The 17,464-nt window shown below is 42.0% G+C and overlaps 1 protein-coding gene across 2 annotated transcripts in view; it reads left to right on the top strand.

Moving 5' to 3' along the window:
- The first annotated feature begins 13,745 nt into the window (after positions 1–13,745).
- Positions 13,746–17,464, top strand: part of zc3h15 (zinc finger CCCH-type containing 15) — a 50,790-nt gene continuing 47,071 nt past the window's right edge. The window contains exon 1 of one of the 2 annotated variants that reach the window (XM_073047048.1): positions 13,746–13,936. In XM_073047048.1, coding sequence (XP_072903149.1) covers positions 13,865–13,936 — 72 coding nt within the window. In that variant the 5' untranslated portion in view covers positions 13,746–13,864. The remainder of the gene's footprint in view (positions 13,937–17,464) is intronic. The other variant, XM_073047047.1, reaches the window with a different exon arrangement.

Below are 17,464 nucleotides of genomic sequence, written 5' to 3'. Positions count from 1 at the left end.
TTTAGTTTATAAAAAACTAACAGCTTCTATTAACCATGAGTGTGGGGCAGAATCAAGAGTCAATGTAGCAATATGAATGATTTCTGCTTTTCCACCAGGCTTGATGTAGAATTACAGAATCTATTATCAGTTGTTTGTTTTTCATCCTTTTCTGCTCTTCTGTAAGTATATTGTGGTTATCTGAGTGGTGATTAGTTGTGAGATGCATGATGTTACAATGTTATAGATCATTTGTAAACAAGTAATAGGGCGATATTTTGATAGGTCATTTGTGATTTCTCCTTAGATAAGCAATATGTTCTACGTTTCTCAAAATCATCAGCACTTTTTCAGGATTTCTAAGAAAACTGTTGATATGTATCAATAAGTAGAGATGAAGGAAAGTAAATTTTTATACCATTAATTATGAACAATATCACTGCCTGTATTTTTCCAGCTGTAGGTACTTTTTAACCGCTTTTAGCATATCCGTTGTAACTTCAGCTGTTTGCATGTCTTCAATTGCGTGAGTGCGTTCTTTTACCTTTGGAATCGAGCTTGCTTCGCGGTTGTGTGTTGCCCTGTTTAACCAGATGTTTGTTGGTAATTCTGTGTCACGCTTGGTGAAATTTTGGTGTGTTGAATTTAGTTTCAATCCCTGTATAAACCCTCTTCATTGTTCCTGAAATGAAAATACTGTTTTCTTCGTCTGCAGCATTTCATTTATCTATTGAGTCTAGTTTTTAAAGTATGCACCAAGCTATTGCTTTGGTGTGTCTATAAATCCTACAATGTCTTTGTTAGGTGATCCTTGCCACCATGACGGTCTCTATTCTATCAGTTGGGTGCGCATACCAAGGGAAAAGGGGTTGGCCTCAGGGCTGTTAAAGGCATCGTTACTACAAATGGCAGATTATGGTGCTCTGTCATGAAGGTGTGGAGTAGCCTCTGCGAGGGGGGGATGGGCGGATTACCAGATATGAGGAGACACATCCCAATCCCAAGGGGCAGGTTAGTGAGTTTGAACAACTTGTATAACCACTGCCCACAGCTCTGTCAGCCTGACCAGCCCGCAATTCAGCCAAAACCAAAGGATCCATCGTTAACAAACCTGACTGACTAAATTCATGCTTATTAAAAAAAAACAATTGGGAAGCTCCTAAATCCCATAGGTGGGCGGGCAACCTGGGCAAGGACTCCACTGACACTAATCCAGCCTTTTGGCTAAATCCTGCAGTTCAGTGACAGCGTGGTTACGAATGGTGGTCTCAGTGGTGATAGGGAAGACCACTGCAGTTTGATCAAAACACAAAAATACATCTGCAGATGTTGTGAATCAAAGAATACATACACAACGCTGGAAGAACTCAGCAGGTCAGGCAGCATCCGTGAGAAAAGAGTAGCCAATGTTTCCTGATGAAGGGTCTCGGCCTGAAAGGTTGGCTACTCTTTTCTCACGGATGCTGCCTGACTGACTCATTGCAGTTTGATTTTGTTTATCGGCATTCTGGCATTCCTCTTTAACTTTTGCATGTCGCCTCAATTACATTGTTCCTGCCCCCATCCAACTGATCATCATACCCAATATCCCTGTCCCAGGTATCCGGATCCCAATCCTCCTGCAGGACTATAGATTCGATCTTTACCAGATCCACCGTCATACAGCTGTGCTGCATGCAATGTTTTTGCATTACGTTAGTCAATCTAATTGTTTAACTTCAGAAGCCTCTGCACATTCTGGTGCTGTGCATGCCATTTCATCTAGAATAGCATACTGAGAACTCAAACAGGCCAACCTGAGCTACAGTTGCGTGATTTCCTCAGAGAGCTGGCCTTTCTCAGTATTTAACTGTCGCAACACCGTCATAAAAATCCACCTTACTTGAAGCAGAGATCATAAGACCATAAGACATAGGAGCAGAACTTGGCCATTTGGCTCATTGAGTCTGCTCCGCCATTCAATCATGGCTGACCCTTTTTCCCCATCCTCAGCCCTCCTCCCTGTAACCTTTGATGCCATGTCCAATTCAGAACCTATCAAACTCTGCCTTAAATACACCCAACGACTTGGCCTCCACAGCTGCATATGGTAATAAATTCCACAAATTCACCACCCTCTGGCTAAGGAAATTTCTCCACATCTCTGTTTTAAATGAACACCCCTCGATCTTGAGGCTGTGCTCTCCACCATAGGAAACGTTCTTTTCATATCTACTCTGTCTAGGCCTTTCGATCACAAGCACAACAAAGTAAGCTAAGCCTAATTTATCATCATAAAACAGAAAAGCACAAATAAACCACACTAAATACTACATAGTGAGTTACGATGCTTTCCACGAAGATTTCATGGCTCACAATTCAGAGTCTCCGCTTGATTGTTGCTATCACCGGGGGACTTGATTGGTGCAGTTGTCGGGGGAACTCAGAATTCTAACTCATGTAATCATCCTTGGTCCAGTCACAATCCCTCAGACTAGCTGAAGTCCCAAGAACAGAGCAAAAGGTGCCTCAATCAGTAGGGGTTCAATCCACAAGCAGAGCAAGACACACAGTGACAGACAAACTATATGCTCTCATGCCACTAACTCAGCATTGTTTCTATCATTCAAACAACTCATGTTCACGGACAGAAATCCTGATGCCACTGTGCCTGAGTCCAAAAAGAAATTAGCTGCTACGAGCAAACATTTAACAAACCTACAGAGTTTAACTTGTACAGACACTTAGATGCCCCGAGCTCACAAAGAGTTAAAGTGTCTCTTGGAATTGTTCAGACTTTCATCTAATAGTTTTACAAAATTTAATACAGCACACCACAATGAGGATGGAAGAGTGCTGTGAGCTGAGGGCCAGGATCTGACAGCAGATGACTCTACACCATCTGCTCACTGCTTTTAAGTTATTCTGTGCCTCTGCCATAGTCTCGGACAAACCAAGGTCACAGAAGCTGATGTAGGAAAGGTTAAGGTGTGAAACTAGGAAGTCTCAAAATGGTCAGAATGCAGAGACTTATTACAGTCTTAAATTTGTCATATCACACAAAATGTAACTTGAAGTGAAATGTTCAGATTCCACAACTTGCAATGCTGAAACTGATGTTTACTGGCACCACCAGGCTATCGTATCCTGAAGGATATTAGTCGCTGTGTAATTTACTCTTAGTTTTTAGTTTATTTGTTTATTGATAGTGCAGAACAGGCTCTTCCAGCGCAACAAGCCTAGCAACCTGTCTACTTATCACTAGCCTAATGACAAGACAATTGACCATGACCAGTTAACCTACTAACTGGTACATTTTTGGATGGTGGGAGGAAACTGCAGCACCTAGAGGAAACTCACACACTCATGGTGACAACGTAAAAAGTCATTACAGATAGCGCTGGATTAGAACTCTGAACTCCAGAAACATAGATACGTAGAAAACCTACACAATACAAGCCCTTCAGCCCACAATGCTGTGCAAACATGTACTTACTTTAGAAATTACCCATAGCCCTCTATTTTTCTAAGCTCCATGTACCTATCCAGGACTCTCTTAAAAGACCCTATCATTTCCACCTCCACCACAGTCGCCAGCATCCCATTCCACACACTCATCACTCTGCGTAAAAAAACTTACCCCTGACATCTCCTCTGTACCTACTTCCAAGCACCTTAAAACTGTTCCCTCTCATGCTAGCTATTTCAACCCCGGGAGAATGCCTCCGACTATCCACACGATCAATGCCTCTCAACATCTTATCCACCTCCATCAAGAACACCCTGAGCTAAAAGTGCCACTTTAACCGCTATGCAACTGTGGTGCCCTGTATAATATGGCTGTTGTAATGTTCCCAGGTCTCCTAAAAAAAAAAAACGGGGCAAACCAGTGGGGGCTATTCCCATAACTGGGCTATTCAAAAGCAACAGCTTTAAGCAGCCATAGGCTCACTAGAGGGCAAGCTATTAGTCACTGGGGCAAAATTAACTTGCTAGAGTTAGCAGCTCTCAGGCTGGGAAATAAATTAATTTGCTGAAACTGTGGCAAGTTAGACCAGTACCACTTCAGCAAGCCCAGTGAAAAGCTGAAAGGCTGCTGAGGGAATGGTAAATAAAACATTGTATTTAATTTTTGTTTAAAAAATTTTCAGTATATATAGTTAACATCTCTGCTCCCCTCACAGTGAGTTGCTTACAAAGCTGGGCAGGAAATTAAACACCTTCCCGAAAATTCAAATATCATCCAAGCAGGAAGCTTCAGGGTTTTCAATGAGAAAACTTTTGTGAAAAGATATTTCTATTTTCAAAGGGCAAATGAAGAGTGGATGAATAGCACCTCTAGAGGCAGCATTTTGATTTTGGTGATTGTCCTTTAAGATCATGATATTCCAGGTTTCGGACTCATACTTTGGAATGGAAGTAACCCTTTCATGATTTCTTTTAATATGGGTGGCCATCATACATCATTGACTTCACAGAGCAAGGTTCTGATGCAGAGGCAAAGAGCACATAAGATGGCCAGAGACAAGTCTCTGCTGTGTGGATTTTATTTCTTACACATTTCTAGGCACTCAATAGGCACTGACCAACAAGCACACTCACTTCTACAAGCACATACATGTGGGCTTATGCATTGGAGCCCTTGCCCAAAGGTTCCCACCCATCTTCTCACTCACTTCTTCCTTGTATTCCTGATTGCCAGCTCCTGAACTGGGCAGCATATAAGGGCCAATCGCAGTCCTTGCCTCTTCAGCCCATTCATAGTCCCCGGTCCCCCACCACCCAGCTCCAGCCACCAAGCTAATCACATACTCTGACCCTGCCTCTGGCCACACATTTAATCCCGTCCCCATCCGCTCGTGTACCTAAACAATTTCCTGGTCTCAGCCTCTGGCTGCACATTTGACCCTGTCCCAAGTCCCCACCTCCTGGCAGGAAGCCTCACCAGTTGCCAAAGCTCACCTTAGGGACACGGTCTGCAGCTTACACTGAATGAAGCCCTGAACTACACTCCACTGTCTCATCTCCAACTAAGGAGCTGGGAGATGAGACTCCCAGCAGAAGAATGAGACCTGGATAGCACTGGTGTGGTTTTTGCAAAAGCAGCCCGTGACCTTAGAACAGTAAAGATTTACTACCTTTTTACACTTCACCAACTTCCTGATTTAGCAATGCAAACCATATACTTGCCACTATTATAAAAAAGGTGGGAAATACTGGAAGAGTATAGCATTCAGAAGTCCCATTAAATTGTTAGTAAATAGTTAAAATATAGCCTAAAATTGTGGAATATGATTGTGAGTCACTGGTATTTTATCATTTGTGAAGAGGCTGGGACAGTTTCAGGCAATGAGTAGGGTAGAATGTGTGGCAAAGTTACAAAACTTGTGGCAGGAGACAAGAATGATTGCCACTCATCCTAAAGTCCACGTCAAGCTATACCGTTTCAATATTGGATGGCTTAATTTGGAATAGTTTCTGCAACTATAACAGAGATACACAACAATCTGTCTCTTTGGTAATACAATAATTTGTAAACCTGTCTTCTCTTTACAGAGTCTTGACAATTCAAAACAGTACAAGTAGATCACAGATGATAACCTTGAAGTAGTAATACATTTAGAAACACCGAAAATAAAACCTGATGTTCACAAATTATCCACCAGAAGCAGGGCAGACCACATAAATCCTAACAAAATGTCCAGTGGATAGTTTATATCGCTTTGTATAATTAAAATATTTATATAAATATAGTATTTTAATTTTTAAGTGGATATCTTAAAATCAATAAGTTGGTGATTAGATCAAAAACCTTGTCTGGTCTTAAGTCATTAGAACTGAAAATGTGATGAGAATAATTTCAAGTAAGTTATGCTACCATTGACATATTTTCATCACTTCCAGCATATTGAAAAAGGAAACTTATAAAAGCTGGTTATTGTTTGGTGGTAATCTGAACAGAAAATAAACTGTTAACCATGGCGATGTGTTGCAGGCAGCTTACAAAACTTCTATACTTCTTCAGGACTGGAAAGGAAGTGTGAAGACCTCCTGAAGTCTTCAGGAGGATCTCAGCCCAAACTATCAACTGTTTATTCACTTCCTTCGATGCTGCCTGACCTGCTGAGTTCCTCCATCATTTAGTGTGTGTTGCTTAAGGAGGTTCAGTTTGTCACTGAACACTGACAAACTTCTACAGATGTCCTGTTGAAAGTATCCCAACTAGTTGCACCATGGTCTGGTACAACAGTTCAAATGTGCAAAGATGTAAGAAGCTGCAGAGCGTAGTGGACTCTGCCCCATACGTCATGGGCACATCCCTCCACACCATGGGTAGTATCTACAGGAAATAAATGCTGCCTCTATTGGAGTATAAAAGTTGCATTGTTTGCTGTGTAACCAAAACTATGTAGTCAGCTTTGTGTTTGCTATTTGCTATGCATGTATCCAATTTAGTAGCAGAATGAAATCTCTGCATTGTCTCTGTACTATTGAACACATCAGTGCCAAATAAGAAGATAATTGTGTGTTAATGAGAGGCTAGCTAAGAGATGTAGATTATGTAGTCAGCTTTGTGTTTGCTATTTACTATGTATGTATCCAATTTAGTAGGAGAATGAAATCTTAAGAATGTAGATTGGGTAGAAACAATAGTGGCTGATGTACTAGTGATATGCAACCGTAGACCGATTGGATATGCTAATACAACTAAACCAGGAGATTGCTATTAAAAATGCTATGTACAAGGATCGGTGGGCAATCAGCGACTAGCTCAATGACTGTCTCAGCTTTGATTTGCAAATTAAAGTTAACACTTCTTGAAGAATCTTCTGCGTCTCCTGATCATTTGTGGGGCACGAGAAACCACGACACCTCAAGAAGGCAATATCTATCATCAAAGATCCACACCACCCAGACAATGCCATTTTTTTAAATAGCTACCAGTGGGCAGGAGGTACAGAAGTCTTAAGTCCCACATCACCTGATTCAAGAATAGTTACTTCCCTTCAACTATTCAGTTCTTGAACTATCTGGAAAAATCCCCATTTAGGAACAGTTGGATCACTTTGCACTAAAATGGATCTTGTATTCTTTTTAACACAAGCAAAATGCTGGAGGAACTCAGCAGGACAGGCAGTATTTATGGAAAAGAGTAAACAGTCGACATTTTGGGCCGTGGATTCCCGATGTGCCTGAAGTGTCAACTGTTTACTGTTTTCCATAGATGCTGTCTGGCGTGCTGAGCTCCTCCAGCATTTTGTGTGTATTACTTTGATTTCTAGCACCTGCATTTTTTCTCTTGCTTGTTTTCTTTTTGTTCCAATTATGCTCTTTCTTGTAAAAAAAATCTGTATAATTCATGTTTATGTTTTCCTTGTTAATGCTGCGTAGGTGATGCTATGTGCCTGTGATGTTGCTGCAAGTAAGATTATCATTGCACCTGTGCATACATGTAATTGTGCAAACTTGTACATGTGCATATGACGATAAACTTGAATTTGTCTTTGAGCCTTGGAGTTTCAGTCTGGATTGTTCTAAAGTTCTGATGTGGTACTTGAATCAGCACCTTCTCTGTCAGCATTATGAGTGCAAATACTGAGGTCACACTTACATGCAGTAATGACAGAGAGTAAATAATTATGTTGTGGTGTGTGCAAATTTCAAAGTTTGAAGTATGGATACCACAAAAATAATGAAGAAACCATGTAGATTAATGAAGACATTCTGAGGAAATGAGAAATGTTTTCCTGAGAGTGAAACCAGAAAACTATGTGCCTTTCCCCCATTTATCAGACATGGAAGAATGTCTCATTGCTCACTATGGCAGCCTTTAAAATGAGGACAGCTGTAAATTTTGCACATGTATAATATATAAAGCAAATAAATCTTGCACTTTACATATCTGCTTGCTGAGTTGGTAGCATTTTTGCAATTGAACAAGATGGTATTCGTTCAAATGACTTTATAAGAAATGAATGCATAATCAATGAAAGGAGATTCATAGAGCACTACAGCACAGAAACACTCCTTTCGGCCCATCTTCTTTGGGCCAGACTGTTATTCTTCCTACCCCTGTTTGCAACTTTCTGCAGCTTTTTCCAATCCTGTGCATGCCAGACGGTGATGCAACCAGTTAGAATGCTCTCCGCAGTCCATCTGTAGAAATTTGCTAGAGTCTTTGGAGACCTAGCAAGTTTCCTCAAACACCTGCCATTGTGCCTTCTTTGTATTTGCATCAATACGTTGGATAGATCTTCAGAGATGTTGACACCCAGGAACTTGAGAAATGCTCACCCTTTCCACGGCCAATCCTCAATGAGGACTGGAGTGTGTTTCCTCGACTTGCCCTTTCCTGAAGTCAACAATCAATTCCTTGGTCTTGTTGATGTTGAGGGCAAGGTTGTTGCTGCGACACTGCTCAACCAGCTGATCCATCTCACTCCTGTACACCTCCTTGTCACTATCTAAAATTCTGCCAACAATACTTGTGACATCGGCAAATTTATAGATGGTGTTTGAGCTGTGCCTAGCTACGTGGTCATGGGTGTAGAGGGAGTAGAGCAGTGGGCTAAGCTCACATCCTTGAGGTGCGCCAGTGTTGATTATCAGCAAGGAGGAGATGTAATTTCTGCTCTGCACTGACAGTGGTCTCCTGATGAAGAAGTCATAGATCCATTTGCAGAGGGAGGAACAGAGGCCCAGGTATCAGAGCTTGTTGATTAGTACTGAGGGAATTGAGTGCTGATCTGTAATCAATAAACAACAGCCTGATGTAGGTATTACTACTGTCCAGGTGATCCAAGGAGAGTGGAGAACTGCTGTAGCCCCATTGTGGCAATAGACAAATTGCAGTGGGTTCAGGTCCTTGTTTAGGTAAGAGTTGATTCTGGCCATGACCAACCTCTCAAAGCACTTCATCACAGTAGATGTAAGAGCTACTGGACGATAGTCTTTGAGGCAGTTCACCCTGCTCCTCTTGGGCATTGGTATAATTGTTGCCCTTTTGAAGCAGATGGGAACCTCTGACTGCAACAGTAAGGTATTGAAGATGTCCTTGTACACGCCCACAAGTTGATTGGCACAGGTTTTCAATGCCCTGTCAGGTACACCATCATGGCCTGACGCCTTGTGAGTGTTCACCCCTCATGAAAGATGTTCTGATGTCAGCCTCTGAGACAGAGATCACAGGGTCACCAGATGCTGCAAGAATTCTCATAGCTGTCGTTTTATTCCACCTTTCAAGGTGTGCAACTCATCTGGGAGTGAAGCATCATAGCCATTCATGATGTTAGGTTTCTTCTCATATGAAGTAATAGCCTGCAAACCCTGCCAGAGCTGACGTGCATCTGATTCTGTCTCTAACTTCAATCCATTCTTAAAATCGCATTCCTTAGGTTGTACCTGGAAGTCTTGTATAGTCCTGGATCACTGATCTTGAATGCCATGATCTAGCCTTCAGCAGACTATGAATCTCCTGGTTCATCCATAGCTTTAGGTTTGGCTATGTCCAGTACTTCCTTGAAGGCACACAGTCACCCACACAAGTCTTGATAAATTCAGTGACAACTATGGCATATTTATTCACATTCGAAGACGAATCCCTAAATATTGTCCAGCCCATAGACTTAAAGCATTCCTGTAAGTGATCCAACATCTTCCTTGCTATGGTGTTTAGTCTCTGCCTATACGCAGGGAGTAGAAGTACAGCCAGGTGATCGGACTTTCCAAAGTGTGGGTGTAGGATGGCATGGCAAGCGTTCTTGGAAGTGTTATAACCATGGTCAAGTATGTTGGCTCCTCTGCTTCCAAAGGTGACATGTTGGTGGTAGTTGTTCAGAGACTTCTTCAAGCTGCCCTAGTTGAAATCTCGGCAATGATAGGGAGGATAGTGCTATTGAATTTAATGGGTAGTACGTTCAGTTTTTCTGGCACTTTTAGTTGTCACTTATTGCCATGTCTGAATGTTGTCCAGGTCTTCCTGAATGCAATTGAGGACTTCCTAATTTTTGATAAGTTGTGAAAACAATTGAACGTTTGCATCATCAGCAGATATATCACTTTTGACCCTATAATGGGAAGAAGATAATTGGTAAAAGCAACTTCAGCTGAGCCTAGGACATGTTACTGAGGTATCACTGCAGTGATGCCTGGTCCTGGCTTGACTAAAAGGTAACAACTAGAGTCTGACTGTCATAGACTGCATGATGATATAACCATAAGCAGCTTCCTCTGTGTAATTAATGACTCCAGGAGTGTCTTCCTTTGATGCACACTTCCCTCGATTTACCAGGAGATCTTGATGCACCGCTCATTAAATACTGCTTTGATGTGTACAGCAGTCAGTTCCACTTCATCTCACTTTGGAATACAGCTCTTTGATTTGTGTAAGGGCCAATCTGTGAGAAGGTCTGGAGGCAGATAATGCAGTAAAATTCAGCAATGAACAAGCCATGAGAGAATGAATGCTGCTTGACAGCACTGTTGATGACACCTTCCATCATTTGGCAGATGGTTGAAAGTAGACCAGTTTGAGAATAGCTAGTTGTGTTGGATTTGTCCTGAAATTTGTGAGCAGAATTAGATCTTGGGTAGATGCCAGCCCTATAACTGTAATAGAAAATCTTGGATAGGGACATGACTAGCCCTGCAGCATGTGTTCAGTACTTCAGTTTTAATGTTCCCATACTCTATTCCATGATTTTAATTGGTTCTTAGTTTCATGTGGAGTGTTTTGAATTGGCTTAAACTGATATTTGTGACAGTAAGAATCCCAAGAAGAAGTCAAGATGGATCATAAATTCATAGAGTTGTAAAGCAGTGAAACAAACCCTCGAGGTGCCTTTCTGAGTTAGTCCCAGTTAGCTGCATTTGGTTCATGTCCCTCTACTGTCATGGTGTGCTCTCAGAGGATGAGACCCATACAGAGGAATGGCAGGCTTTCTCTGTCATGGGGGGGGGGAGGTGGTCGCAGGCACTGACTCAAACCAGAAGCTGCGGAAGACAGGCTCATGACTTGACCCAGGAGCGGAGGAAAGGCAGAATTCCCACGAAGAGACAAAAGCAAGAGGTTAGATGTAGGGATATCAACAGAGCCTTGGAGAAGCAACTGAGCAACACCGTGGGGCATATCATTCTCTCCAACACAATGACTCCACTTAGGCACTAAACAAAAGTCCTCTAAATGCAGGAAACACATGCCAGTTGTGATTCTTAACAAGATTTAACTCAAAGCACAAGGGTTTAAAGGCTCTAGTTAAGGTAACAATTTTAATAAATACATGTGCTCAAAAACCCAAGAAGATCAACACTCTATGGCAAGCTACAAGGCTCATGACATCTACCTTTTTTAATCTGTGAACCTGTTCAAATGTCTTTTAAGTCATGCAATTACACTCGCCTCTACCACTTCCTCTGGCTGTTTGTTTCACACTCATAAAAGAGACTGTAACTGTCCATCTTTTCTGTGTCTTTCAAGGTTTTATAGCCTCCATAGGGTCATCCCCACCCCAGCCTCCTTTACTCCAGGGAAAACAATCCCAGCCTATCCAATCTCTCCTCTCCTTCCTGTCACAGTAAAATCCCTGTGAAACTTTCCAGCATCTCTCTAGCTGAATCACATCCTTCCTATCGTGACCAAAACTGCACACAATACTCCAAGAACAGGCTTACCAATTTTTTGTGCCCCAGATCCTGTGCCCCATCCACTGAAGGGATAATGAAGACACAGCCAGGGATGGGGAAGTGGGAGGAACTGGAAGAATGGAAGAATGGGATCAGAAGAAAGTGAAGGGGAAGAAAGATCTGGAGAGATATTGAACTTTTGAGATGCAGAGGTTTGTGATCTTTGATACCTGAAAGGAAGGAAATGTTCAAAGTTCAAACGTTTGAGGTAAATTTATTTTCAAAGTACATATATGTCTCTTATATACAAACCTGAGATTCATTTTCTTCCAGACATACTCAATAAATCAATAGGATAAAAACCATAATAGAAACAATGAAAGACCTTCACCAACTTGAGCGTTCAACCAGAGTGCAAAAGACAGCAAACTGTGCAGATACAAAAAGAAAGCTATAACAATCAGTACATAAATAAGCAATAAATGTTATCTGTTGTTGAAATGAATGTGGTGAAAGACCAAGTGGATCCACCAACAAGGAGAGCTTTGAGATTGAGTAAATCAATACTATTGCATATCTAATTCAAGAGTGAGCATATGTAGAGACATGCTGGATGGAAGGATGCAGTGTAAACAGTGACTTGAAGAAACACTGGATTGTTTGCACTTGCTTGTGATTTGGTCGGATCTGAAATGTGAAAGATAGAATTTCAGATGGAACCAATGTAGAATCAGAAGGAGCTGCAGGCATTTGCTGACAAAAAGAGATATGGTTGTGGGAATGAGTTTTCATTAACACCTTGTCACTGAGAGTGAGAAGTACAGGTTATCCCCCAGTTATGGCATAGTTCTATTCCTCTGAACTGTTTTTATGTGTGGACTCTACACAAGTCAGACGTTTTTAAGCTGGGGAGGACCGAAACAGGCCCTTTAACCACTGTCCATGCTGACCATCAAGGTCTGATCTTAAAGCAATCGAATTTTCTCCCCACCACTAAAGTTGAACAAGGCAAAAACAGCACATTTGACACTCATGGAAGAGATAAGACAGTAAATTCAACAGTGATTTTTTAATTTGCAGATACTGGAAATTTGGATTAAAAAATAGGTAACGCTGTAAATATTCAGATCAGGCAGCACCCATTGAAAGAAGTAATTCGATCTTTGCTGCTACTACCTCTTCCACAGCAGCTACATAGCCGAACCTTGGTGAAAAAGCCACATCAATTTGATTCCCTCACTGTTCAAACATATTATCCCACTGTGGCCAAGTCCTGTCTTTGCAGATGCATCCTGAAGTCCCTAAGAACTTCTTCCTGTTCATTCCTTTAACTGACAGATTTTGGCACTGGGCTTGTTCTCGATCAAAGAAGATATAATATAGTGTTAATGGTAAGACTCTTGACAGTGTGGAGGATCAGAGGGATCTTGGGGTCTGAGTCCATAGGACACTCAGTTGCTGCGCAGGTTGACTCTGTGGTTAAGAAAGCATAAGGTCCATTGGCCTTCATCATTCGTGGGATTGAGTTCAGGAACTGAGAGGTAATATTTCACATATATAGGACGCTGGTCAGACCCCACTTGGAGTACTGTGCTCAATTTTGGTCGCCTCACTACAGGAAGGATGTGAAAACCATAGAAAGGGTGCAGAGGAGATTTACAAGGATGTTGCCCGGTTTGGGGAGCATGCGTATGACAATAGGTTGAGTGAACTCGGCCTTTACTCCTTGGAGCGATAGAGGATGAGAGGTGACCTGATAGAGGTGTATAAGATGATGAGAGGCATTGATCACGTGGATAGTCAGAGGTTTTTTCCCCCCAGGGATGAAATGGCTAGCACGAGAGGGCACAGTTTTAAGGTGCTTGGAAGTGGGTACAGAGGAGATGTCAGGGGTAAGTTTTTTTACGCAGAGAGTGGTGCGTCCGTGGAATGGGCTGCCGGCGGTGGAGGTGGATACAACTGGGTCTTTTAAGAGACTCCTGGATAGGTACATGGAGCTCAGAAAAACAGAGGGGTATGGGTAACCCTGGGTAATTTCTCCGGTGAGGACATATTCGGCACAGCTCCGCTACACGCACTCACACACCCCGGAACTGGAGCCTACTCTTCGCGCTTGCGCAGTACTGCCCGCCGGTTCCACCTCTCTCATTGTCGTTGCCAGGGCGTCCGCGCGAGCTGGTTTTACCCAGAAGGCGGCGCGAGGACGGCAGCGGCCCGTGCGTGCGAGGAGCATCGAGTTTGACGGCGGCCGAGGAGCGAGCGAGGCAGCGGTAGACACAGTGACATGCCCCCTAAGAAATCGTCCAACCAACCCAGCAAGAAGACCGAGCAGAAGAAGAAGGAGAAGGTTATAGAGGTGAGCGGAGGCGGGCTGGGGAACGGAGCCTAGTGTAGGCCTGGAAGCCGGGGTCTGGGTCTTGTCTGTGAACACCGGAGGTGGGGATGTGTGCCGGCCGGAAGTCGCGGTGGAGTCCTGGCCCAAACCGGCCTCCTGCACCCGGCATGTGCGTGTCTCGGAGTGGGGAGGGCGAGGGTCAGCGCTGTTCCGCTTCTCACCCCGAGACCATGCGGTTGGGAATGGACCGAGCTCCGGGGATGCATGAGCTGTTGGCTCCTCCTCCCCCCAGCTAGCGGGTTGGGCCTTTTCCTTCCCAGGCAACCCTCATACGTGTGGCTTTTGTCGGTAACTCGCATCCGAAATCAGGGCTGGTTTGTTGCAAAATATCACTTCGCCTAGGGTCTGTTTTATTGCGTTGCTCTTTTAATCTGTTGCTGACCTGTGACCAACTTAATAAATGTTTCTTTGCTTACACCTCAGTACTGAAACAGGGCCGTACTTTTGATATTGCAACTCATTTGGCAGCATAGCAATTCCTCCGTACTGAACTGCCATCCAGGTTCGGAGGAAGGAATCAAATTTAGGAAAAGATTGATGATTTGGGGGACAGAAGTTCACAGCATGTAACCAAATGACAGCTCTGCACTGCTATCATTGATTGCAGTGTATAAGGGATACAAGGGAGAAGGGGTATTTCAGCGGACTGAATGAGAATTGCGAAATGTGCAACGGAGCGTGTATCAAGCTGAGGGGCTTGAATTCTGAACATATATTTGTTTTTGTAAAACACACAATTTTAAAATACTCTTAAGTTCCAAAAGTGAGTAACAGGCTACTTTAGAGACTTGATGCTTTTGTGATGGGAAAAATGGCCATTTGAGTTTATATAAAATCATTTTCCCACTAAAATCTGAGGATGTGGTTGATCTGCTACTTCATTGCGTCCTCCTGACTTTCCCTATATTTAATATTTTACATTTTACAGGAAACTGTCTGATTTATAACTATTGAGCCCACTGCCAAATGGAAGAGAATTCTGAAAGAAATCTAAATTCACTTTTGAAATGTCTAATTTTAAGTTGAAATTTCCAACATTGGAAGTTTTCTACTTGAGCTTACTCTTTCGTCTTGAAAATGTCAACATAATCTCTCTTCTTGAAATTTAAGAAATGCTGTCATAGATAACATGATGCAAAATTCTCATCCTATAAAAATATTCACTTTTTTCTCTTACTTTAATGATCCCCAGGTTCTACACAAGTGTTTATAGCTTTTTTTGGTTAAGAAGTGGTCTAGTTTAGCTTTTAGGGCCCTGGAGAGGATCTTCTCTGTGGTCTATATTGACATTTATTTGTCATGTTTATGGCCTTTAAAAATTTTCATTTAGTGCATTCTCACACGCTGACATTGCTGCCTGTCTTTGTTATTGTTAAACTTGAACTTGTGATTCTCCAGCCCATCTTCTGGCTTGTGAATAAATTCATCTGTTGCTGCCGTAACACAAATCATTGTCAAGTGCCATAAGTCTCATTCTGTGAATTAGTATATCTGTCCATTATCCCAACTTTTTATACCTGATGTTCAAACAGTTTCTGAATCAGGATAACAATATGATATTGAACTTTAGGGAATAGTGACTTAATGATTTCTAGATTTCTGTATCAATACCCATGGGTGTGTCCTAATTACTCATTGATTCTTAAAATAAAAATCAGCTCACTTTTGAATATGTTGAGGGTGCAAATAGTCTAGCTTGAGGAAAAGAGGTGATATTAGAGCAAGCAAGCTGAATCAGTCGAGAAATGTTTGTACTTGCTTAGAATCTGACATGTCTGTGTTTGTTACTGTTAGCGTCGTTGTGATGTGGTAGGCCAAAGATGAATCTTTAAGGTGTTCGCACAGGTGAATAGTAAAGCTACAATCTGAAAGTAAAGTATTGTTTACAAGCTGGAGTTTTTCTTCACAGAACTTAGAACTAGAAAAGTTCCAAAGTTGTGTAATAAGATTTGTGACTTGTTTACGCAGTTGTGATGTTGACTCCCATTCTCTCAGTTTTGCAGAAAGATCTAAAACAGTCTTACTGGGCCAAATCTGTCAGTGGCAGTGATTTTTCAGTTGTGAGCGAAGGCCAAAGTTTGAGCAAATCTGGGTCTAAATTAGAGTTGGGATTGCTTAAGCAGGTGAGATCTTGTAAAAGGGCAATTTAAACCGTAAGATATGAAATATCCGCTCCAGAGAAATTGTGGCGTTGTATGATCAAATTTTTATGGAGTTGTGAACAATGATACCATGATTTAAAGTGATGAAATTAAACCACTTATTTCCATGCAGAGGCTGATGGTTCTTTGAGGAGTGATTGGAGAGGTAGACAAAATCTTTGAGATCATATGAAAAAGGCTTTTTAAAAAATTGGGTTTAAAACGTATTGTTTGGTGAGGTTTCAAGCAAAATGTGTGGTTTGCAGGCTAAGAATCCCAGAGATAGGGCATGAGCCCATAGTCATCTCAATTTCTTGATTAAAGCATTGAGGAAGATTGAAATCAAGGAGGATGAGAGCAGAAGGCGAGCGGGTGCGCCATCTGCCAGTGTATGTCCAACTCTTCCTCAATGCTGCTAAGGAATGTGCCTGCATTCGACCGGACTCTCTCCTCCCCAGATGCTGCCAGTGTCTTGGGCAAGGTTTCATTGATGTGGCTTTGACTCTAGATGATGTTATGATGTGTTTCTGCTTACTCCCATTTTTATTGCTAATTTGTGTGATTTTGATTGGGCAAACTGGCTTTGAAGCCTGCAGTCAACGAATAATATAGCGCTAAATGGAACTGAATGAAAATTCTCGGCCATTTCTGTGACTTTGTGGTTTGATGTTCTCACTAATTTTTTGCTGTTTACACAATTTTTTTTGGCACGTTAGGGGTTTGATGTTTTTCTTTGAATGGGTTGCACGGTTTTCTTTGTTTCATGGCTGTCTGTGGGAAAACAAATCTCGGGGTTGTATACTGCCTACATATTTTGATAATTAATATACTTTGAATCTTGAATCTGTTGTTGTGAAGGCCAAATTGCCACACAGTAAATCAGCAAAAGTTAGACAGTCATGCATGCTTAGTCCTGAGCATTTTGTGACTAAGCAAATGGTCTAATTGGTGGGTGCATGGTGCTATTGATATTCATATTGTACAGGATAGCCAGGTCAGATCTTTGTATATTGCCTTTCATGACAGTTGTAGTGCTGCCAGTTTTTGCACACAATGCTTCTGAAGTGGCAATGTCCGATTACTTTTTTTTTAATTAGTGGTGATATTAGCCAAGATGTCTAGGATTATTCCTTTGATCTTCAGAATAATGCTATAATGAACAGCACTATTCTGAACAGGTGATGAATCAGCATGTAGGCGGGAGATTGAAAATCTGGCTGAATGGTGCCACAACAATAATCTTGCACTCAACATCAGCAAAACCAAAGAGCTGATTATAGACTTCAGGAGAAAGAAACCAGAGGTCCATGAGGCTGTCCTCATTAGAGGTGGAGAGGGTTAGCAACTT

This window comes from Hemitrygon akajei, chromosome 5, assembly GCF_048418815.1.
Source record: "Hemitrygon akajei chromosome 5, sHemAka1.3, whole genome shotgun sequence".
Lineage (NCBI taxonomy): Eukaryota > Metazoa > Chordata > Chondrichthyes > Myliobatiformes > Dasyatidae > Hemitrygon > Hemitrygon akajei.
Note: the sequence above shows the minus strand (reverse complement) of the source record. Positions and strands in the feature narration are given on the sequence as shown.